Below are 24,607 nucleotides of genomic sequence, written 5' to 3'. Positions count from 1 at the left end.
GTAACAAGAACAGATTCGGATGTTAGGCGCAAAAAAAAAGAAAAAGAAAGAAAAAGAAAGAAAAGAAAAGGGGTCTCATTATCTGGCAAGATAGCATGCGTATCTCGCTACAAAGCTGGCGTCTCAGCTCAAAGAAATCCGCGCTTGCAAGCAGCCCATATCGTAATTCAGTAGGAGAATGGCATATTGCAACTGACCAGGATCCACTTAGACCCTCGAAAAGCTGAAGGGCGAGGTGAGAAATATGTGCAATGTTTGTCACTCACTTGACCGCTATGGCTGGGCGGATCACGCAAGCGCCTGGTATTGATGTCAACATTTGACCCTGGAAAACAATACCTATACGGAATAAGAGCGGGAGGATAGCGGAATATGGTCAGGTGAATATGGCAGCATAGCCTTTGGGAACCACCGCAATTCCTATTATATGGAGTTCCACTCCGTGGTAGTTAATGGTCCAGGAGAGGGATAAACTTACTTTGTCACAGTATTAATTGATTAATGAATCCACCATCTAATACAATCAAATTTCAGAAAAGCTATACAGGAAATAGGAAAAAGAAAAAAGAAAAAAGAAGAACGCCTAATTGTTTTATAAACTGTTCTCTATGCTGAAGGCATGTGCAAGAAGAAGCATGTTCAGGAGTGTCACATATACTACTACACTGAGGTGCTGCATACATTTTTAGGATCATAGATCAGATTGCTCAATTTCTTCACTTTTTCTCTTCATTGAATCTTTATGATTCATCTCTTCTTGAACAGTTAAACCTCTTATAAATGTATGGTATATTTAATACTTTCTCTTTTATTTTTTCTTTGTCAGAAAAGTAATTCTATAATCTGACATCTTGTGACTATCTGATTTAGAACTAAATTGATTACACAGAGTAAACTCTGCATATAATATTTGAAATATTTTTTGATTTTCTTATTGTAACTTCAGTTGTTGTTATACATTATAAGATATAATGAATAACTTAGGAGACTTATATGAAAAATTATAAAAAGATAAAGATATTTATGTATGTAATGGGCGTGCTAACTGAATGCAACCCTAGCACTTCATTATGAGACCAAAAAACGAATTCGTTAAAGAAAGGAAAGGAGAAAGGAACCTAAGGAGGTGTTATACAGGTCAGGGCGGAAGAAGGATAATCCGGATGTAAATGAAAGTAATTCAACTGGGCGTTAGCCCTAAATGTTATTAAAATAAGAAAGATTTACTTTAACATATATAAAGTTAATCTTCAAAATTACTTTAAACATTACTTTAATCTAAAGCCTCTATGAGTTAAGAATAAATAATTAATAAATTTTATTTTCTTTCAATTTCTTTTTTGGTTTTAAAAGAGGTAAATAATATTAATAAGTAAAAAAATTGAAAATAAAATATAATCTATAAAATAATAATTTTAATATATTTTTTAAATTTTTATACAATATAAGAGAGCTGAGATTTTAACTCAAATAATAGTTAAATAAATCAATTAATTTAGGTTTATTTTAACAAAAAATAAGACAATAAAATTGTGTCAAAATTGCATGTAATTGTGTCAGGTTTTGCGTGTAATGCGTATAAGGATTGCGTCAGGATTTATTTAATTAGTCAGCACAACATTCTCTTTCTGTTAAAAATCACCTACTTTCCTAGCAGTAATAGTTCGAAGATAGATGCAGAGAATATACAGCTCAACTTGATGCAACATTAGCTCTTGAGATATCCCGACAAATTGGTATAATTAATTAATAAAAAATGATTATCAGTTTCTTAAGAGAACAATACTCATTTGAAAAGATTTATCTTATTCATTCAGAAATAAACCTTAATGAGTAAGATCTGATTTAGTGAAGATTAGTTTTAATTTCTAGACTGAGAATCTCTTCATGTTGTCAATCTATTAAAATTAAGTGAGTAACATCATAAACGTGTGCAGAAGCTTAAACACTTGAAGTTTGATCTTTTTCTAAAGCTTCAAGCTAATAGAAATTCTACCTTCCTGATGGAAGGCTTGACTGCCTATTGTCGTTGACATATTGACATGCAGGGTGATGAACGTGTTGCAGGGTGGAGAAGTGGACAGGAAGTGGAAGCGAAGGGGAACGGCGTAAGTCTTCAAGAACACCAGCTCTTAAAAGCCTCATTTAGCCATGGGGGTGTTTTCGCGCATCACCGTTGAGGAGATATAGTAATGGAGGTGCCTTAATCATTTTCTATCATTCATGTATCAGTTCACGTCTTTCCCCATGCATAACACCAATCTTTTCGAATTGATAGGCCTAATGACGCCATCCATGAATTTACGAAGCGAATTGTTCATAGTTAACAGAAAGTCGGTGGCTTCAACCTCTCTAACACGAAAGCTAGGCTTTTAAAATCAGGCAAGAGATTCAAAGGTCATATAACTGGAGCCAACATCATATTGCGGCGTAATCATAAATTTTTAAGCCACGTGTTCCGTGAAAAGTGTACGGATTCTTTCTTTACTAACACTCATTTTAGCTTTAAGCACCCGGTATCACACTGTTCATCCCATAGTAGTACCAATTCGCCATTCGCCATCCACACCCATCAATCCCCAGCAACCGTGGATAAAAGAAAAATCATAATGAAACAGAAAACTCCAGAGTCACAATGTGCTAACATCATTTCCTTCATGGAGCCGGGGGAGGTGCCATATTGCTTCCGCCAGCATCGACCCGCTTTTTTTTAGATGGCAGCTCTGGAACTTTAAATTCACCATTGGAACCGCCCGTAGTGCTGCTTCCAACCTGTGTAAATGTTCCGCTTTTGAACCACCTATCCTCCTCGGCTTTTCGCTTCCTGTTAAGCTCGGCTTGGGCTTTCGGATCGACGAGCTCTAAGCCTTGCACAGGGGTAAAGGCGATTGAACTAGCTGTTCCAGCACCAGCACCAAGCGAAGGTCCAACCCCAGCAGTCCGGAGCCCCTGTGCCCGCAATACGCTTGCATTACCTGCACCATGACCAAAGCCTCGCAGTGAGGACGCAGTTCCTCCGATTGGGGTGGCAGCTCCCCATCCCTTGTTAGGTTTGCTGAGTTTAGCCTTGGTTCTCTGGTCGATTTGGTTTGCACGAATCCTGCCATTATCTTGTTGACCAAGCATGCCCAAGCCTTTCGTACTCTCTCCAGTTCCGTAACCAACTTCCTTTTCTTCCTTTCCAAAAGCCAAACGATTCTGTGCTTTCCGGATCTCTGTCATTGCTGTTGCCTCTTTCACCTTTCGTGCTCTTCGTCCACCCCGCTTTCTTGATGGTTTATCATCAGGCGCCGGTAGAGCTCGAGGCCCTTTATTTGGAGCAGGCTCAGTTAGCTTCTCAAGCCGGTCCAAACAAGCTTGCTTCAGCTCTTCTCCCGTAGATCCATCCGGACTACTGTGCACCCGATCAACCCTGGCTGCCAAAACTACTTTGGCGGATACGATGCGCATCGCTTGTCGCTTAAGGTCGTTTGGGATTCCCTGAATGATAGGCGAGTGGTAAAGAAATCCTTGATGTCTGACACCTACATTAGTTGCGAAACCCGTCCCTGTTTGTTTCTTTGAACCCAATGGTGGAATATTGCAGGAAGGGGTCTTCGCTAATCCTGTAAGGCCTCCAGCGTAATTGAGCAGCTGCGCTGCAGTAAGCGACCCAATAAGAACAGTTAAATTTGGTGCAAAGATATTCATTCGAGATTGCACATAGTTGGTTAATATAGCCTTGGCACGGTCGAGGGATAACATCATTTTGCATGCGTCTAGAACAGTCTTGAGTTCAGATTGAGACAGCTCTCGTCCTCGCGTTGTTGTTCCCTCGACTGCGATGATCATCAATGAAGGCCCGTCAAGAACAGATCTCAAAGTAGCCCCAACCAAGTTATCTGAAGAGGTTGACAAAGATTTGATATCGTCGAGGGGTCCATTTTGTAAAATCGCAACAGTCTTCGCGTAGTCTAACGGGTTTGTCACCAAAGTCTCCAATTCCGGAAATCTAGTTGAGTAGTGATCCCGGATGAATTTATGGACAAGAATGATCTCATTATCGATCGAGGTTGAAAGAGAGTTTGCTTCCGTAAGCAGATGATATTCAGGATTATCCTCAATCGAGCCGACTGAAGTCGTTCTTTTTTCGGGTGGTATCGATTGGTAATGGGATACTTTCTACCGTGCGAAAAGGGAGAAGTCAGGTCTATTTATCCATAGCATCCAATGTAAACACAAAACATCGCAAAGAGATGGAAGATACGGAGTTCAAAGGGGAGAGAATCTTTACATCTAAAATCGGTTGTAGAGTCTTCATTAAGTTTGCCACGCTTCGTACATCGCTCACGGTCCCAAAGCGCATTTTATCAACCTTTGCCTTGGTCGCCTCAGCTTCTCCCATCTCCTGGGTCAGTTTCCCATTTGGATCTATAACAGCATCCCCATCAGCTTCTTCGTCATCCACCTCCTCTTCATCCCCGTCCAGTTCCATCTCTTCACCCCGAGTTTCAATACCGCCATCAAGACCAGCTTGTGTGACGCCATCCTGGAACAAATCGTTGGCTAGTTTGTGTTCATCCTCAGAACCAGAATCCTCAAAATCATTCAAGAGCTCGTCTGCTAAAGTCGCCATGATGGTCTTCAGCTATGTCGAATATAAAATCCCTTGGATCGTACGCAGACGTGTTCCTGTGCATATGAAGATAGAAGTCGTGAAGAATGAAGCTTGCTTGGGTCGGAGCTCAAAATCTTGCGCCACCGAGGTGGTCAGGTGACCGGTTCACGCCAAAAGCGGCTATCAATATTTCTTTCATACAACAAACTCCTCTCTTGTCTATGTATCATCATCTTTACGACAACACTAAATCCTCTAACTGTGCAAATAAACTCTGTTTTATACTGGAGAGGTGGGGTTGGGCGATTTTTCCGTGCTACCAGGACTGTAGATAGTGTGACTTATTCGCATAAGTTTCAACAATCTTGAGATTTTTCCCCGGCCCTTCAACCATCATCCAGCATGGAAGCTTCACGAGGCCCTCCGCGGGTCAAAAACAAGGCCCCAGCGCCCCAGCAGATATCCGCTGAACAGCTTCTCCGCGAAGCTGTGGACCGTCAAGAACCCGCCCTTCAAGCTCCTACACAGCGGTTCGCCGATCTCGAAGAGTTACATGAATACCAAGGCCGGAAACGCAAGGAGTTCGAGGATTATGTGCGACGCAACAGGATTAGCATGAACAATTGGATGAGATATGCACAGTGGGAGTTAGAACAGAAGGAATTTCGACGTGCGAGGTCAGTGTTCGAGCGGGCCTTGGACGTCGACCCAACTGCTGTGGTATTATGGATACGTTATATCGAGGCGGAGATGAAGACGAGGAACATCAACCATGCCCGGAATTTACTTGATCGCGCGGTGACAATTCTCCCACGGGTAGACAAGCTTTGGTATAAATATGTCTATATGGAGGAGATGTTGGGTAACATTCCGGGAACGCGCCAGGTGTTTGAGCGATGGATGTCATGGGAACCCGATGAAGGTGCCTGGAGTGCCTATATTAAGCTTGAAAAGCGATACAACGAATTTGATCGAGTTCGGGCGATTTTCGAGCGTTTCACTGTTGTCCATCCAGAGCCGAAGAATTGGATTAAATGGGCACGGTTTGAAGAGGAGTATGGAACCAATGATATGGTGAGAGAGGTCTACGGCCTAGCCATTGAGACTTTGGGCGAGGATTTCATGGATGAGAAGCTTTTTATTGCCTACGCACGCTATGAAGCTAAGTTGAAAGAATTTGAGCGTGCCAGAGCTATCTATAAATATGCGCTTGACCGACTACCACGTGCGAAATCTGTTGCTTTGCACAAAGCCTACACCACCTTCGAAAAACAATTCGGTGATCGGGAGGGCGTTGAAGACGTCATCCTTTCTAAACGAAGGGTTCAGTATGAGGAACAAATCAAAGAGAGCCCGAAGAACTACGATATCTGGTTTGACTTCGTCAGGCTAGAGGAGTCTTCCGGAGATGTGGAGCGTGTGCGGGATGTCTACGAACGTGCCATTGCTCAGATGCCCCCCTCGCAAGAAAAGCGGCATTGGCGTCGATATATTTACCTTTGGATATTTTACGCTCTCTGGGAGGAGCTTGAAGCTAAGGACATGGAACGTGCGCGTCAAATTTACCAGGAATGTTTAAAGTTGATTCCCCACAAGAAATTCACCTTTGCGAAGATCTGGTTGATGAAGGCACAATTCGAAATTCGTCAAATGGACCTTCAGGCTGCTAGAAAGACACTTGGCCATGCAATTGGTGCCTGTCCAAAGGATAAGCTATTCAAAGGCTATATTGACCTAGAGCGGCAGTTATTTGAGTTTGTTCGATGCAGGAAGCTCTTTGAGAAACAAATTGAATGGAGCCCTTCAAATTGCCAAGCATGGATCAAGTTTGCGGAGCTCGAACGAGGGCTTGATGACATTGATCGAGCACGCGCCATATACGAGCTGGGTATCTCTCAGCCTGTTCTCGACATGCCCGAGTTGCTGTGGAAGTCATATATTGATTTTGAAGAATATGAGGGAGAGTATGATAGAACAAGGGCACTCTATGAACGCCTCCTCGAGAAGACGAATCACGTCAAAGTCTGGATCAATTTCGCACGATTCGAAATTAATGTACCCGAAGGGGAAGAAGAGGAAGAGGATGAGGAAGAGAAGCCAGTTAGTGAAGAGGCGAAGCGCCGGGCCCGAATGGTCTTTGAGCGGGCGCATAAAATATTTAAGGAGAAGGAGATGAAAGAAGAAGTATGTTTTCGTATTTTTGTTCACCTCCCCTCCCCCACTAACCCCCCCCCCTTCTTTTTCCCCACACACTTGTCTTCTCGTTCAACGTGCCAATTATGCGAGCTAACACGTTTTTCTCAGCGAGTCGCTCTTCTCAATGCATGGAAATCATTCGAACAGACGCACGGATCACCAGATGACATCGCCAAGATCGAACGACAGATGCCTAGCAAGGTCAAGAAAAGACGCAAGCTGGATGATGATCGCTATGAAGAATACTTGGATTACATGTTCCCTGCGGATGACGAGTCGTCAGCTAAACTGTCACAGATTCTTCAGATGGCGCACAAATGGAAGAAGGAGCAGGCGAGTAAGGCCAGTAAGGAGACGTGAAAGGGTGTCTAATGGTGCTTGTTGGGTTGATGTTTTTCTGGGGTTTTTTTGCTTTTTCCTTTTGGCGTGTTTTCTATGAAATTGCTTCAGGGGTCTGTTAACTGGAAATGTATATTAAAGCGTTACATGTACTGCTAGCTTTGTCATGTCAGAAAGTCCTTAAACATCGTCTAACGGGTCTTTCATTTCGCTACTAATTTTATGGCGAATCATCATCATTTACATAACCACCCTTCAGCATCTCGTGCCTTCGCAGCGAGGTGTGGCATATTAAACACCCGACCAACCACACACCAGGCCACAACGAATGGATAATACATGCCCATCTTAATTCATTATTTAAGCCCCCTTCTTCGGCAAGCATTTGTCAAACAAGGATGCCTCTCCAGCTCGTAAACTGCTGTGAGTAATAGCGGCAAGCACCCACCCACGACGCCAACCTATTCGACGCCTACTGAGTCATTGTTGCGAAGCTCCGGCGAACCACCGAACAAGCCAATCGACAGCACGAAACGGACAACAGCCTAACAAGATTTTCAGGCACAGCTACCCCATTGCGACAAAGTGTACTTGTACCGTGTGGGATGCACAATGACGAATACGTAGGAACCATCGAGCGGCTTTTCGCATCTCGCTCATCCAACTTGTTAAAAGTATACCGCCGTTGCCCAGACTCTGCAAAGAGCCAATTTGACACTCTTTCACATCGTATTCTGCAAAATAAGCATAGGTTCATGTAGTCATATATCGAAATGGATCTTTGATCCTTATCTCAAGTGGGCATTAGTCAAATATTCCGTCCGGAGCCGGGGCATACCTATCAAACCCTACCCTCCCAGCTCCATTTCCCTCTCATATAACTAGCATAATCATTGCCCAACCATTCATTCTGTCCGTCGACAAACTATATATGACCAGCCTTGTTGGATGGTGCTGTTAAAATCTCCTGCATTCAGGCGCAGAGGAGCTGAAGGCAAATTTAACTGAACTGCGACAACTCTAAGCATCCATTAGGCCGTTATTAACCGCTGGTGGCGATAGATTCTTCAAAGCTTTTCATTGCGAAAGCAATCGAACAACACAAAACATTTCCTCTGGTTGGTCGGGCAGATATTTACCTCATATTGAGTTCAGAGCCTTTTTTTTTTTTTTTTTTCTTTCATTTTTTTCCCCCCACCTGTCAGCTGCCATCGGGTACGACCTGTATCCATTCCGCTGCCATCAGCAGAGACTGGAGCTAAAAACCTCTGCAGCCAGCTGGGATGAATGATGTTTACCAGAACTTCAGAACTTGTAAGTTTTCTTGCTCTTTTTGTGGGTTTTGTTCAGCGTAGTCTTTTGTGCAACGAGCGTGGGTTCTCGTTGGTAGATCCTCCAGCCTCGATGGAGAATCTCGCTAGCTGGTACTGATGAGACGAAAAGAAGCTGGGAAATGCGCATCTTCCAATTATTTTGTCTCATTTTATCTCTCATCCCACCCCGCTTTCTGTACAACCCTCCCTTTTTTTTTTAGTTATGCGTGACATGGGAACAAGAGACAAAACTATTCAAACCTCCCCCACTCCCGGCGGCAGAAACACAAAATCTCGAAAAAAAGGGGGAAAAGAAAGAAAAGAAAAAGAAAAAGAAAAAGAAAAAGAAACTCAAGAACGAAAAACAGGGCATTTTGTTTCCTTTCCATTTTCTTGCTTTCTTACCAATTTTTCAAGCGATCGATGGAGGGCACTTGCGGCACGGTGTTATGGCCCGTCCATATTCGCGGCAGACCCAGTCGGACCGGTTATGTCCTGTGTTCAACAAGAGCGAGAAGAGAAAAAAAAAAAAAAAAAAAAAAAAAAAAAAAAAAAAACCCTCTCTGTCTCCCAGGTCCCTCAGGACTCAGTCTGTCAACAGCCCACAGTGCTCAAATTGTGATTTCGAATGTGGGACCTTGGTTACACCGCATTCTATTTTGATCCATTTTTTTTTCTGTCCCAGATTTCCACCGCGCAGGGGGGGGGGGGGGTGTTTCGTGATGGTGTTACCCGTTTGCAGAAACCTTGGAAGCGATTAACACCCATGGATCGATACTATAACACGGAAGGACTTGGTTTGTCAGGATGGGATTTCATTCTCCCCTGTTTACAATACTCTCTGAAGATGAGGTCCCCCCCGCCTTTGCTGTCTTGTTGGATTTTCCTTCGGATATTTGAATAGAATCTAGATATATATTCTTGGCCCATGAGTGGGTAGATAAGTGCTCCACAATAGCGGGTTAACTATTTAATAGCAGGTATGGATCCTGTCAACGCTGCGCTCCCGCCCCTTGTTTGCGCATTGTCGGGGATCCAAGAGGCGTCCCGAACTTGATCAGGCAGGCAAATCACCTACCTACATCCACACATTCTTGCATGCTTCGAGTGAAGATCACGATCATGCCAGTGTCCCTCAATGGTTTAACTACTGCGTCGGCTGATATAAGCAACTAAAATACACCTCTAGTTAAGTCCAGCACTTGGCGGTAATAACAATCTATCATCAACCGAGTCAGGGGGTGAAAGTATTAAATACCTTGGTGTCGGCTTGAATCACCCCAGGTTTACTTGCATCTCGCACTGTTTATCTGGTACTGTTCCTGAGCACAACCTTATCTGGGACGCGGCTGTATTGGCGGGTACCAAATCGTAATGTTACGGATCCCATGTAACCTTGGCCCATATTTCCAGCAAGGACGCGGGAACTTTCCCAACATCGACTCTCTGCTTATTTCCAGTGCGAACACTCCGTATTTGCCTATTATAAGAAACGGGGATTAACTGGTTCGAAAATGGCAAAGGAAGCAATAAGAGTTTGGTGTATTGAGCTTATTTCCATGAAAATCTTGCCCTGCTACCATGGAACGGAGTACGGAGCAGGCTGAGCTACCAGAGAATGAGAATAGAGATCGTGTCCTGGCTGATCGTACCAGCAATACCAGAAGCACCCAAAAATACCAGCCCGTTGTTTCATGTCCCAGCCCGCCCGTCTCCTTTTGGGCTCCTCGCGCCAGGTGCGGCACTTCCTTTGCCTCCCTCTGCCCACTTCTTCTTCTTCTTCTTCTTCTTCCACTTCTTCGCCCTCTTCTTCTTCTTCTTCTTCTTCTCCTCCTCCCTTTTGTCTCCTGATCCCTCCCCAATCTCACCTCATCACATCCGCTCCGTACCTCTGTGTCCGGCTGGTGTCCTTTCACCCTCCTTGACGGCCCTTCCATTCCTTTGACCACTCTCCCTTTTCCCTTCGTTGCCCTCTTCTATACCTCTCTCTATATCTGTCTCTGCTTGTTTTTCCATCCCTGTTCTCTCCTGGTTTTGAGATACAATCAGTCTGGATACTCTTGCTCTGAAGATTTGCTGTCCTCTCCCTGTTCTGTTTGGTTTTTGACGGCTCCCATCGCACGCCTCCATGTCCCCTACCTGAGGCTCTATTCACAATTGATATTTTCTCCTTTATTTACAAGCTGGATTTTCCTCTTTTTGAAATTGGATTTCGGACAATAGGAGAAGACCATTGATCGACGGTGGTGTTGGTTGGCTAAAGGAATAAAACTCTTCTTGACGTGTCGAGTTAGCTTGTATCACTGTTATTTTGGTTGTTGGGATGAAGGGCCGCTGTTGCTAGGACACTAATTATTCAGTCCCCAATACGTGCCAAGACCCGTTGGTTTGGCCCGTTTCCTTTTCATCGGGTCATTGGTATCATCAGTCTGGTGCATGACAAGGCGTTTTTTGTCTGGTTCTTGAACGCACGCTTGGAATCATCGTTGCGCAAAATTCTCCAAAACGAATTGCGGCATTTGTGTGTGTGGTGTGTCTGAAAGTCGATCTACTACACCATGAGATAATTCCATCTTCTGAGCGGCGTCACAATCTTCTAGGCCACGTTAACAACGCCTATCCTTCGCCGGTTCAAAGGAGAGCTTCTGGACAACCACCCCCCCCCCCCCCCCCCAAACCCAGGTCCCGTTTTATCTTTCAAAGACTGGGTGACCTTCATCCCCTTGCACTGCAAGATGTCTTTCCCTAAACCACCAGTCGAACTGAAGGGTCATTGTTCCGTCGTCCACGAGAACATTTTCTATACTCACACTGGCGATGCTTTTCTATCGCTACCATTGAAGCTGGGCGGAAAATGGACTGAACTCCGTATGGGCGAGCGTGTATCAGAGGCGTCCTGTACTCTGGGAGGAGTGGATGGCAATCCGAATGATCCTGGTATCTATGTTATTGGCGGAAAGTCCAATTCAGCTGACTTCAGTGGCGTTCAGCTCTATTCGCTGGGAGACAAGAAATGGAGAACATTGACGCTGAGCGCCAACAACACGGATATCAAGAATCGCGTTCATCATGATGTGATATACCTTACTTCAATCTCCTCACTCTTGGTCTTTGCCGGGAACCAGGATGGCAGTACAAACCCATCTAGCCAGACTTTCTTGATATCCGCTGCTCCTCCATATACAGTGGAGGCTTTCAACTCAGCGGTCACTCCATCCGTTGATCCATTACTGCTCCCTTGGCGCGATGATGCTGCCTTTATGGTTGGAGGTGGTCCCGCTAACACCCGGACATTCACCTTCAGCAAAATCGAAGGATGGCGAGACACCGGAGTCAGCCTGGCAAGGCCTTTGGAAGAGAAGTCAAAAACTCAATGTTCAATGTTGATTGGCGCAGATGGTTCCAGGGTACTCCTAGTTTTTGATGTTAGTAAGTCGCCTAACTCAGTGTCACGATATGTGATACTACGTGCAGGCGGTCTTCCGGCGGCACCTGGCGAGGAAATCGGTGGCAGAGCCACCAGGCCATCGAAAAGACAAAGACGCGATGTTACTCTCACAAACTTTCCCAAATACAATAATAAGAACGCCCCGAACATCACCCGAGATGATTTTTCACTTGCTCAGGATAGGAATGGACTGGTTGTTATTTCTGGCGGCAATGATGAAGAACCATTGAGTATTTTTGATCAGGCTGAAAATAGCTGGGTTGATACAACTGAGTTGCTTCTGGGAGTTAACAGGACATTGAGCAGCGTTCCCACGACCACTTCGACGTTTCCATCTTCGTCTGCATCGATTGAGCCAACGTCGACTTCTTCCTCTATTGGCTCCTCTGAGCTAATACGCAATACTTCCAACAAGAGGACGTTGGCCATAGTTGGCGCAACTCTTGGAGCAATTTTGGGTTTGGCAGCAGTTCTGATATTCGTTCTTCTCTTCATCGGTTGGAGAAAGCGACGGAATCGGTTCATGAAGAGGGGCAAGAATGGATATCAGGAGGATAAGGACCGATTAAGCTTCCAAGATCAAGGAATGGAGCCATTGACACGCTCCATACAGCCGATCGCGAGAGGACCCGTCCCGTCAGCCGATTCATGGGTGATTATGTCTGGTCAACTTGTTGACAAACCGTTCCAAGCTGCTGCTCCTGCACGGCCCAGTCCAACGCTGGGGCTAGCGGAAAAGGAAACGGGCAGAGGGCCTCTTCGACAAATACAGACAACTAACCTTCCTGGTGAGAATTCGACCCCACTTTCTGGGGACAAGGATGCTACTCGAGGCGATCGACGCACCGATGAAGGATGGAGTAAATATTTCCAGGGCGACAATGATACGCAGATATGTGGAAGTATATCTCCCAGGTCGTCCGCTTCTACCCTAATGTCCAAGTCAGACTACAGGAGCAGCGGATGGCCTGAGCTCTCGACGGACGTCACGCCTTTAAATGTTCAAACTCAAAATGTCGGTCGCGTTCCCTCGGGCAGCCCCAGCACTGAGCACCCACCAAAATTCGGCGAAACGCTTGTCATCCAGCAGGGATTGAAGGCAAAAATCTCTAGCGGAGATTCCATCAGCGTCGTTTCTGATTACTATGAAGACGACAAGTACTCCTCCGGCGTCCCGGCAAGCATACACGAAAACTCAGGCTGGCCTTCCACGGGAGACCATTTCCGCGACGACCGAGTTCCAAGCAGCAATTATTCTAGCAGCTTGTACCAGACGCCTGGTCTATCGACTCAGCCAAGGCGGGAACGTCCATTGACCCAGTGGCCAAGTAATGATCAAGAGGTTTCGAGGTCGCAATCGCGAGACCACTCACAGCCTCAGAAGGCCGCGAACTCAGATATAAGCTGGCTTAACCTTGGCGCCGCCGCACGATAGGTCGTCGAACATCATTTTGCCCATATGGCCAGTAAATTTCTGGTCCTATCTTCCTCCTTTAACGGTTAATCTTGAAATTTTCCGATATTCCCTCCCCTGTCAATCTGCCATCAATAAATCCCCATCCATCCAACCAAATCCAAATACTTTCCCTTGCACCGTGATCCATACGCAACCACAATTTTATGGATCGGTAGACCTCTCTAGTCTTCGATACCAACGCCCACTCTGATGAAGGTTTTCACTTTTGTACTATCATTCTAATTGGTGTTACTGCTTCTACTAGGTTTCCCCCACATGACCAGCTGCGTCTCTCTCCTTTTCAGTTCTTTAATTACTTCAATTCTTTGTATCAGTAATACCTTCTATTTTCTTGACTTTTTACCTACTTTTTTTCTTTATTTTTGTGTTTGTTTTTTTCTTTTTTCTTTTCTTCTCTTCTCTTACCACTATTTGATTTTTTTTTTTTTTTTTTTTTTTTGGGTCAGACCGGCAGTCAGTTTCATGCAGTATATATACAATATCACTCAAACATCCACCATTAGTCAAAACCACTGGCATTATCTCTCTACCCCAATCTCTCTTCCTCTCTCTTTGGCCGTCTCACTCGAATTCGTTAGACGGGTTTCCGTTAATGTATCCAATCTTCTTCAATGTCTCTTTTTCGTTGCATATCCTGGAATGCAGCTATTTTTTTATCGTCTTTCGTATTCGCATTCCCTCTCTGTGTTTTGGCCGCCCGTCACTTTCCGTCCATATCCAATTCCCTCCCCCATTTATTACAATTTTGTATCTTTCTTCTTGATTCCCTTACACTATACTGTAAGCTGAAGGGTCAAAGATGTTTTCTATCCGTCTACCTATGTGTCTTCTAGATTCATACCTAAAATGAGTTTGAATGAACCTCCTTATTTCGTTATTCCCTTTTTTCCTTGTCGTCTTTTCTCTCAGCCATGTGTGTGTGTGTGTGTGTGTGTGTGTCATTCGCTTTGACATGTTTGTAAGAATGAAATGGAACATGGGTCAGGAGCAGGAGGAAAAAGATCCTTAAAAGAAATATTTGGTATTTCCTTTTAGTGTTTGCCGCTTTTTTGACTTTGGTTTGTTTAACTGAACTTCTCAATGGGGATTCACTTCGATACAAATTCATATCAAATAAGTAGAGACAAGGAATTCCATACGCTTCTTATTTGAATGACTACTTAGATGTCTGTTGCTTTTGATTTTAATCGTTGCTGCCTAGCTTGACTTTTCACTGATGATGCCGTGGCTAATATTTTATGAACCGATTTTCGTCTTCGGCTTGCAGATGGCAAGAAACAAGGAGAAAGAAGGAAACGAGGGGAACAGTATTGGAAATAGTAATGTTTGGAGCCCGTGAGAAAGTATGATATGGGTATGATAATCTTCTCCTGTTGTCGCTGACCCATATGAATAGTAGAAGTAACAATCGAACCTAATCCACAAGGCGGGGATGTCTTTATGCTGCCCTTTTCTGAAAATAGTTATATGGAATCAAGAATCGAAAGAGTAATATCCAAATTTTCTTATTCTTTTCTTTTTCTTTTCCCTTTTTCATTCTTCACCCGTTTATTTTCTTTTCTATTTTGTTTAGCCCAACTGCTACATTACACAATAGGAGATAGAACATGGAGGACGTGCCGGTAGAATGGTAGACGAAAATGAAAGGCAAAAGGGATAACGGCATGACTTGCGGAAACACAGGCATCGTGGCTGAACCCTCAATGCTTTCAGATCACTAGCTGAACTTTCGTTGAATGCTCGAGTTGGACTTGGATCTCCAACCGTCCCTCAGACCGCCCATCCAATCCCTGAAGCTCAATTTCTTGTGACCAAACGAAGAAGCAAGGACTCTCTAGGATAGTGTGTCTAGTTTTGCGTGGTCCTCCTTTACTGCTTGCTACAAAGCGCAGCCCATTGGTGAATTCCGGGAGCTGCTTGATGTCTATCGTTCTGCACAAAAGCGCATGCAGCTAGATGCAAAATTGGTGCCGTCTAAGGAGTCATTATAATCATCAACTGAATGAGCCCCGGGTAGCCAGAAGCTGAGATGGGATTCTCATGCTCTCACATGATTTGATGGCGCTCTTTGGTGAGAGTGCGCTGGGCGGGACAAGATAGGGTTAGCAAGAGGCCTGAGCCTTCTCATCCAGTTCTCCCTGAGTCTCCAAAGGGTTATGAATGATGGTGATGATGATGTGGAAAGTGTGGTTGCCGCGTCGACAAACGGAAAGAAGAACAATATTCAGTGATAATTTTGCGAGCTCCCAAGTCTAGTTGATTGTCATCAATCAACACCCAAACTCTGGCAAGTTGAGGCTAATAAATCACAAGAACAACCCCAGAGGTAATTACAGACCTCATATTTTTGGAGGTTCGGCTCGCTCAACAATGCGGGGTGCCAAGAGAGAAAGGATATTTTCACATCTTGAAGGGGGTTCTCATCTCAGGGAAGACTGCGTCTAACACCTGCAATGTAGGCGGAAGAATGCATGAGAAACAACCAGTGAGAATAAATGACTGAAATAAATTATTAACACAATTGGCCAGACGAAATAAGCAGCCACAAAGAAAGAAAAGCAGAACCTCAACAGTCAGCAAGTATTATAATATAACCATAACAGAAAAATTAATCAGAATATTGAAAGGTTGCCAATATATTTTCTTTTTTCTCTCAAAATACCCCGGGTCAGTATGCAACAGACATCGTGCCTATTGAATCGGACGGCACAATTGCAGAGCATGGCCCTGTTTGTCCATCTAACCATCAGGATGGGGCAGATTAATTGAGAAAGTATGAAATTAAGAAAGAGGGGAATAATAAGTGGGACTAGAGGCCTTTTTCTTTTCATACATCCATGACCTCCGATTCGTTAGAAGTTATGCCATTATTTGCCTCTGTCGAGGTGGGGTAAAGATCCTAGTAAATAATATCAAATCTTGAGTTTTGCTATGAGCAAGGTCCCTTTTAACGAAAGATCATTCGTTAAGAAAATAAGAATATGAAGGGAATGAGGGTCAAGTTTTTGAAAGTACCGAAGACAAATCCCGATATTAGTCTTACTCGGACCATGAGGATGGAAGCGGAGTTCCATACTCCCTACAATTCTTCCTACTGAATCTGAATCTTCTAGGTGAAACCACATAGAAACGAAAACCGGAGAGCCAAGAGAGGCGCTGCTTGCTGTCAAGATACGCCATTTTCTTGTCTTTGCCTGAATGGCTGTCGCATTTGATTGGAAAATTTCAGACGGCGAGAGGAGATGATGCAAAGTTTCAGCAAGACAGTTGATGGATTGACCAAGAGACATCTGGAGCTAGCAATGCAACGTTGGTGCTCGTTCCGCCACTCCACCGTCTCAAGAGATAATGCTAAACATCATTTGCAGGCGATAGAAAGGGAGTAAGCCGAAGAAAAGTTATGCGGGAAAGGTTCCGCACTTTAGAAAGCTTCAAGCTCAGTACCCTTAAACGGTGTAAAATAAATAAATAAATAAAAATAAAAAAAAAATTTTTTTACCCAAAAATCCAAGATTAGTTTGCTCCTTCGATTTACGACTAAAATCCAAGGGCCCAGCAATGAGCCAATTGTTGAGACTGGATCTAGATATTTTGCCCTCCAGGCCCCTCTTCTCGTATCCTGATTCTTTTGCTTTCTAAAGGCGTTCTTGGTAGCTGCCATTTGAAGCTAGACACTGGCGATGATCGTCCACCTTATACGCCCTATCATGTATGTGGTATTTCTTGCGAATAATATTTCTCCATAATCCACGTTGACTGTGGGGGGGGGGGGGGGGGCTGAAGGGTGTTTTTCCTCAGGAAGACAGCGGGATATTGCAAGCAGTTCGCTTATCTCCGCTTCAAGAGTAGCTATTGCTGGGGATCCATGCCCCGATAATCTGTGGGTTGAGCTTAAGCAACCTGGGACCCTGGACATGAAATTTCTGGATGCGTTTCAGCCATCCCCTCCAAGGTTTGTTTGCCAGTGGATTTCTCCGTGTGGAGAAGAGTGGCGCGGATGCTGTTGGTTTCCCCATTGAGGCAAGGTGAGAGGATTCAGATAGATGGACCCACTCGATTCTCTTACCCTGCACCATGATGTACGTGGATGCAGGAAATGACATAGACTTTCGGCATAATTGGTTAAGGCTCAAGCGATCCTCGCCTATTCAAGCGCAGCCAGAATTCGACGGCTTAAGGAACGGAAAATACGTGATGTAAGAAATTAGTTGGACTAGTCCAGGGTCTGGCAAAGTCTATGTTGTCAAAGAAACGACATGCTCGACTGGGGATTTCAAACGCAACTAGCTGGGGCTGAGGGTAAGAGAAGCACGATTGAAGACGTGACCCATCTGCATAAAAGCAGGTAAAACGCGGGGAAAGGGGTAGACATTTGTAAAAAATTAATAAATAAATAAAATAAAATAAAAATAAGAGACAGAAACGCTGTGGGGATTATCCTTTTTTTGGGCTTCAGATGTTGGCAGCCCCTGCAGCACTGCCTGGTAATACCATGGCTTTTCTGTTGTGTCACTCAAAAGCTGCATGCATGGGTTGATTTCTTTGAACTTCATGCCCAAATTCCCTTTACTTCTTGGTTCTTTGAACATTATTGGGAATGTCCGAATCCAATTTCTACAATGGCACTTCTTTTATCACACGCCCTTTTGGATGATTGATAAAAACCAGTAGGTGAGATGCCAAGCTGTGTAATAAAACGTGGGTTAAACCTCTGTAATGAAATAAACCATGTACTTTCCATCTGAGATCTCTCTTTTGAGAATGCTTGTTGCAGCATATCTTTAATAATGACGGCTTTCATGTGCATATCAGGTCTGAAAACTGAAAATAAGAGACCTAATTCATGATCGATGTTGGCTCAGAAGCCAGAAATAGTTGTTGTAAGTTGATCAAAGTGGAAATCATGAATTAGTGTGGAAGCATAACCTATTTACTCCTATTCGCACCCAGCAAGAAAGTGGAGGGATCACCCTTCCCTCGCGGTGGACCCAAGCATCATCTACCGGAGCTAGTCAGTTGTGTCCTAGTTCCAAAGGAGAAGGTGACATTGAAACCCGGACTGCCGAATGCGCCTTTGGCGCTGTTGGCAGACAGCCAAAGAAGGACGCGGAATGCCTCGCTCACAAAAATATCACTCACCCAGAAGCGCGGCTATCCTTCAGGGTGTATGATTGCATCTTTTTGGTATTGTTTGAGAGAATAAGGGACATCTATTATCACTGAACCAGATGAATGCATAATGTTCTTCAAAGCAAATCGAACTGTGAGAATCGTTTATGTTTGCCTCGAATACCACATCGAATATTTTGCACATATCGACAGGGGCCTTGTGGACTAAGCCACTGATGAAACTGCCATTATGCGCAACAGTAAGCCCAGCTCTTTGATACGAGGGGGATCGGAGTGACTTTGGATGAAACAATATATGGCGATAAGTTGGTGGGATGACATCCATTCTTTCAGATTTGATTCTGAATCATGGGGGGAATAAAGACCCTAATTGTCCACATATATACTGCTATTAAATAATTATTGAATAGTGTTAGCACGTATTTGACTCAAGTGTTGATTTATGTCAAGCCATGCGTTTTAACTGTGGATTATTCCAATATGTGCAGTAAAATAGTACTTAGCCTTACGGAGAACTAAGTGGGAATGAGATCAGACGACGTCACTGGGATAATTTTCCATCCTACAGCACCTTCTCCGATATTTGACATAATAATGCACAAGACCGTGGAGCAGTCAGCGGGGTACATGCTTTCCCAGGGAAATAAGCTGGATTGTATTGGAATGGAGAAGCTATTCGTCTTGGTTCCCCGGCCCACTCGGATTGCTTAGGAATCTTCGCCTGATCAAGGTGCGCTTCTTTGTATGGAACGTGGCTTTGAATGGCTTTTTGCACTGAGATGCTCCTTAAGCTCTCTCTTCATGATTTTTCGAGTGGTTTTGGGAAATCATATAGTATGGTAGCTACGCAGACCCTATTTATTTTCTTTGGCGTTTCATGGCAGAGGTCTAGAAGGTGGGCGGAGAATCTAAATAGCCTTCGTCTAATTAGACTTCTTCTAGGCTTCTTCTAGAAGTAATGGAAGGATGGAAAGTTAAGGGCTAGTGTGTTATTGGTTTAGCGGCCACGTTTTAAGGTGAGTAAAGTGGACACGCCCCACTTTTCAGGGTTTCTCCCACTGGCAATGCCGCATTCTTATTGGGTAACCTGACTTCAGCCCCCTCGGGATTTCAAGATTGGCCTTGTTTGATCAAGCAATCCATATTTCTGCGCCGAAATTGTATAAAACGTGGAGCGAAGGTAAGATCTGTCTTCGAATATGTAACCCGTTGCATGAGCCAAGAGCCCTGAGGAAACCAACTTTTCTGCATTAATTGGGGTGGGTTTCGTGATGACACAGAATCTGCGTCCCTGCAACCCCTGTACTTAGTGCTTTATTGTTTGTGCTGCACCAGACGACAGGCTGATTGAGGCTTCCCGCCTATCAAGCGCCGATTGCTAGCAAAGGAAAAAGCTCGAGTCAGCCAGTTTGTGCTGTAAGGGGTATGTGTATACACATACATTACATCTTGGGATGCCAAGTTCCTGAGTTAACTGCTCACAAATGCGCTCTCCAAATTCTTTCCATATCATCAATCTCATCTTTAACGGTGTCTCTTATAATTGCCTAAACCTAGTAGTGACGCCAATCAATAACAAATATAGCGTCACGGATACCGGCAAAGGCTGGTTCTGGCCACGTAGCTTTTAATGGTGCAAGTACCATCCCGGCCGAAAAGGCAAATAAAGAATACCAGGATGGTGATGGGGGTTTCTCGAGGCCATGTGATACACGTTGAGGGACCTTTTCATGAAGAAATTTACACAAAATCGGTACTTTGTCAGTCAGGGAACATGCTTCTGGGAAAGTTAGAGGACTATTTCCTTGACCATTTGGAGTTACAAGTTCTCATTTACCGCCGGACTGCAAGAATAATTACATTACCCTGCGCTCCCTCCAATGCACTGGAATTCACGGCTCTTTGCTTTTGATTAAATCCCCTTTGTCTTTCCGTTTGTAGTGGCTTGCAATATGATTTACACACGGAGGGTTAGTTCTCCGAACAACCAAGCAGCTACTGGGAGAAAGGCAGCCCTGGATTACTAACTATATTTACTGAATAATGGAAGCAGTGGCTTCCTCGTCTTGGTTTGAAGGATTCTGTTGTTATCATATCCAAATAGCTATCTGTAGATCAGAATTGTGGCTTGTTTCAGACGGCCAGTGGACACGATATAGAAAATCAACGAGGGAACAGGCAATGACGGTGATTAGCGGAAAGAACGATTCTAGATGTCTTCTAGCACCATTGGAGAATGAAGGCATTTATCATGTAACTTACTTACTAGCCAAAATCCTTCAAATATCTGTGGGCTAGATCTCCAACGTTTTTTTTCTTAAGCACAACAGCTTTTAATTTGATCTCGCGCGTCTTAGATGAAGCCCTCAATATAACGCTCGTTTCAAGATGTCTATGGATATGACACGACCACATTTCTATGGGTGTATTGAATAGACACTGAGAATGTAAACTGTTCCATCTTACGAAGCTATGCTCACATCGCAAAGGGATGTAACGGATCAAATGATTACGTCAGAAACTCCAGGGAGGTGACGGGTGCCTAAGTGCCCAATCGAGGGTTCATGAATGATGGAAAATCAGCGCTAAATCACTCACCGTTTGCTGCCCAGTAAATGGCACACAAACTCAGCTCATACTCTGACAGCATACAAAAGCATTGTGGAAAAAAAAAAAAGCCTCGGTTGAATAATTTTCTCTTTTCCACTAAGCTACACAACCCCCTCAGATTGATTTCATTTTCACGTCTGTATGGACGATACACAACCATTTTAAGCCTGCAGATATAGACACAATTAATAAATATTCTTAGACAGTTTGAAGAAAACTGCCATAGTTCAAACATGGAAATGAATGTGGTCCACTTTAATAGAAAGAGGAGAAGGAGAAACCAGGCAAACTGACAACAACTCATTTATCGAAAATGTTTATTAATGTGCTGGGTGCCATCAGAACTATCAGGTTTCAGGGTGAAACTTATGCCTGAGCATCTGGGAGAAAAAGCAGCATTCCCGGTCCTTGAAGAGTCTCTGTTTTCTGCTGCGTCTCATGTTTTAACTGCTTTTTCCCTGTCCTTTTACCAACAGAGATCTGTAAGTTCTTAGTCAATATTTCAATCTTCTTGGAAATCTTTCAGAAAATTGATGGATATCCCCTAATACTCCAGATGGGTTTTTTTTTTTTTTTTTGCCTTAGAAAGGACTAATACCGTGGATGGTTTTATATGTGTTCCACACGATATCCTGAGTTCGGGGAATATGCGTGGAATGAGGTCCCACGATGGTCAACCTTGGAAAGGTAGAGAATTGTTACAAATACACCACCGTAGCCCTTCGTAGGAAGACCCGTTAGCAATCCCTGAATGCCAACTAATTACCGCAACATTTACTTTTTGAAGTAAGCGGTCAAGTGATAAGATCCATGACATGGGAAGGAGGAGACCCTGATTGCGACCCTGAACTTTATTTAGTTCAATGATTGTCATGCAATTTTTCCCTTTCTTGAACACTATCCAAAATCCGTGTCAGCTTATGGACTGGGACCCGACGCCGACAATGAGTGGGAGCAAACAAATGACCCGAATACGAAATGCATGTGAGGTGGGAAAATTTCTGAAATTGTTCGGTGTTTCAATTTCCCCAGGTGCTAATAGTTGACGATAGAGCGGCTGAGGTTACCAGTCAGTCCTCAGACCATGTCAGAAACTCTCCTGCGAGTAGATGCTGGGGGTTCCTTTTATCTCCTGTTAACATTACGCAGCATTGCCATATATAATATTACATGAAGTGTCATGGGAATGTAAAGGGTTTTGATACTGATTTGCGGCTTAGTGAAGAAACCCTTGAGCAGTGCCGGGTAGCAGGCAGCAGAGCCCCATGCAACCTGGACGTAAAATTGTGAGCCTCCTACTCCACCAAACACAACACCGTTTCATCGCCCATGGCTATATTGGTGCTCCGTGAACAAAGAGGTTACGTTGGGATGTTGGGTTGCTAACATGCCATTTTGAAGGATTGACACAACGTCTGGATCCCGGTCCGCCCTCTTGTCTTGTTTGGGTTGGCCATTGTAATTTTCGATGACCTTGTCATTAACCGTGTTTTTGGGTTGGTACTGGAACGGAAATCTTTTTGCCGTTGATTTGTGTCCTTTATAAAAACCCCACCTTTCTTTTTGTTTTTCATTTTTATTGCTCTTCTTTGACGCAAAGAGAGGATTCGCGGTCACTGTGAGGTGTCCTTCGATGTATCCGACAGATTCATTTTTACCTCTTGCATTGCGAAACTGCCAGGCAAAGTATTAATGAAACCCGCAATAACAGTTGCAGCTCGTTTGATACTTGGTTGTGTGGGTCTGGTGTCTCGTAGAAGAATGCGCAGGCTAGAGGGCTTTAATTATCAGCATCAAAGCAGACAAGCGATTGCTTTGCGGGTAGCTGGGTTAACCACACCCATCATCATGGCATTCCTCTGTTTGGAAATGAATTGTAAAAATCCCATAAAAGCCTTCTCCCCAATTGGCATTTATTGGAACTGGCTAATCTGGCGTAGTGGATGAATAGTTAGGCCAGATCGGCATTCGGTTTCGACTAGCGGAGTATAGTTAAACTCTCGCAATCAGTTATCACTTACTGTCAGGGTGGAAGAAGGGCCTTGTTATGGACGGAGCACTGTCCATACATGGAAATCTTCCCTCCCAATACCGATTTGCCGATGGGCTGAAAGCGGCGGGCAATAGTGAAAGGAAAGGCGCAGGACAAACCGCTACCCATCGAGGAAGTATGTATAATCACATTCGCTGGTAGCAGAAGCCAACTATCAATCTAGCTTCCGATGATTTGCCTGAGTGCCTCGTGGACTTCACACGAGTTCTTGGATGCAATCACCACCAAAAGCGCAACCCCTAGAAAAAAGAAAGAAAAGGAAAACAGGGACTTGTTTTTGTTTTGGCGCCGAATGACGAGAAGTCCATACCCCACTCCCGAGGCTCCTGCAGATCGGAAGCTCTTTAGACTCATCACGTCTGAAAATGGCATGGCAGCGGAACCAGAAATGCAGAACACGGTTTGATGCCAGATGAAGTCGGCTATTCAATGTCGATTACGGAAGTTGATAAAGGGATGAATCATTGGCCAAAATTCCGAAATCTAAGAAATGGATCACACGATCTAAGTATTTCTTTTCGCAGCCAGGGGCCAAAATGCAGGATCTTTCCATTCCATGGGAAGTGTGAGCTCGAATACGCATGGCTCCCACGCTCCGAGTTAAAAAAGGGAGGTCGAGTCGAAAATTCATGTCCATGGCACGACAATTGATATTGTGGATGTCTTTGTCCTGCACATATCTCACATGCTCACAGTTTTCCGATATGCAGCTTCTCTCGGGGCGTGTCATGCCATGAAAGTGGGCGAGGGGGCTTAAGCAGATACGATGGTCAAGTTGGCAAGGAGAAGAGTTGTACAACCCACCAGATCACGGTTTCATCTGGATTCATGTGCGATAGTTGCATTATCTACTGTACGTATACCTAGGCACACACATATACACAGGACCTACAAAAGCACAGGAAACACACACCCCGGCTGAACCATCTTTGACCTCTGTATTGCTGGCACGGAAAACTCCGCTTTCTCGACTGGTAAGGCTGAAACGGAGATAGGAACGAACAGCTCCATCAGTGGGATTCTGCGGGGCAAATTTGTGATTCTCACATTGTCCGACGGCGAAGATGGCGATGAGGAATAGAGGCTCACAGCACTACAGAGAGTATTTACTTGCTTGCTGCTGGGAAATGCGATTAAAACATGTTAGTGCCCTCCGTCCTCCGTACCTTTGTATGCCTTGGATGGATAGGAATTTTGTCACCTTTCAAAATCACATTTGGCACACGCGACATGGACCCTTGTATTCTAATTCTGCTGTCCATGACGAGATCGCCCTGATTTGGGGGAGCAGATGAACTTGAAGTGAACAGGGGGTGGGTCACCCGAATCCCAAGGATTATAAGGGTCGGGGGGCTGAATGACAGCAGGTTTTCATAGCCTGTTGAACTAAGTTATACGTACATGCATGCACAGCAACAGGTGAGTTACCATTGCATTGCCAAGT

At 44.3% G+C, this 24,607-nt stretch overlaps 5 protein-coding genes across 5 annotated transcripts; 2 read left to right on the top strand and 3 right to left on the bottom strand.

Annotated features, from left to right (window-relative positions):
* Positions 1 to 2,655: 2,655 nt before the first annotated feature.
* On the bottom strand, positions 2,656 to 4,615 carry PAAG_02854 (pre-mRNA-processing factor 31; the record flags this gene model as incomplete). The annotated part of the gene is made up of 2 exons (XM_015844775.1): positions 2,656 to 4,161; positions 4,274 to 4,615. The coding sequence occupies 2 exons, from the start codon at positions 4,613 to 4,615 to the stop codon at positions 2,656 to 2,658; spliced, it is 1,848 nt and encodes a 615-aa protein (XP_015701853.1).
* Positions 4,616 to 4,999: 384 nt separating this feature from the next.
* Positions 5,000 to 7,153, top strand: PAAG_02853 (pre-mRNA-splicing factor CLF1; the record flags this gene model as incomplete). The annotated part of the gene is made up of 2 exons (XM_015844774.1): positions 5,000 to 6,781; positions 6,902 to 7,153. 2 exons carry the CDS (start codon positions 5,000 to 5,002, stop codon positions 7,151 to 7,153), a joined length of 2,034 nt encoding a protein of 677 aa, XP_015701852.1.
* A 4,027-nt stretch (positions 7,154 to 11,180) lies between these two features.
* PAAG_02852 (hypothetical protein) lies at positions 11,181 to 13,328 on the top strand (the record flags this gene model as incomplete). Its single annotated transcript, XM_002795330.1, has 1 exon — positions 11,181 to 13,328. The coding sequence occupies one exon, from the start codon at positions 11,181 to 11,183 to the stop codon at positions 13,326 to 13,328; it is 2,148 nt and encodes a 715-aa protein (XP_002795376.1).
* Positions 13,329 to 17,209: 3,881 nt separating this feature from the next.
* PAAG_11558 (hypothetical protein) lies at positions 17,210 to 17,959 on the bottom strand (the record flags this gene model as incomplete). Its single annotated transcript, XM_015847188.1, has 2 exons — positions 17,210 to 17,509; positions 17,795 to 17,959. The coding sequence occupies 2 exons, from the start codon at positions 17,957 to 17,959 to the stop codon at positions 17,210 to 17,212; spliced, it is 465 nt and encodes a 154-aa protein (XP_015703212.1).
* A 4,471-nt stretch (positions 17,960 to 22,430) lies between these two features.
* Positions 22,431 to 24,425, bottom strand: PAAG_02849 (hypothetical protein; the record flags this gene model as incomplete). The annotated part of the gene is made up of 10 exons (XM_002795327.2): positions 22,431 to 22,613; positions 22,769 to 22,880; positions 22,951 to 23,036; positions 23,180 to 23,263; positions 23,366 to 23,402; positions 23,474 to 23,585; positions 23,665 to 23,756; positions 23,857 to 23,915; positions 24,077 to 24,256; positions 24,330 to 24,425. 10 exons carry the CDS (start codon positions 24,423 to 24,425, stop codon positions 22,431 to 22,433), a joined length of 1,041 nt encoding a protein of 346 aa, XP_002795373.2.
* Between the last annotated feature and the right edge of the window lie 182 nt (positions 24,426 to 24,607).

Source organism: Paracoccidioides lutzii, assembly GCF_000150705.2.
Source record: "Paracoccidioides lutzii Pb01 unplaced genomic scaffold supercont2.6, whole genome shotgun sequence".
In the NCBI taxonomy this organism is placed as follows: domain Eukaryota; kingdom Fungi; phylum Ascomycota; class Eurotiomycetes; order Onygenales; family Ajellomycetaceae; genus Paracoccidioides; species Paracoccidioides lutzii.
Note: the sequence above shows the minus strand (reverse complement) of the source record. Positions and strands in the feature narration are given on the sequence as shown.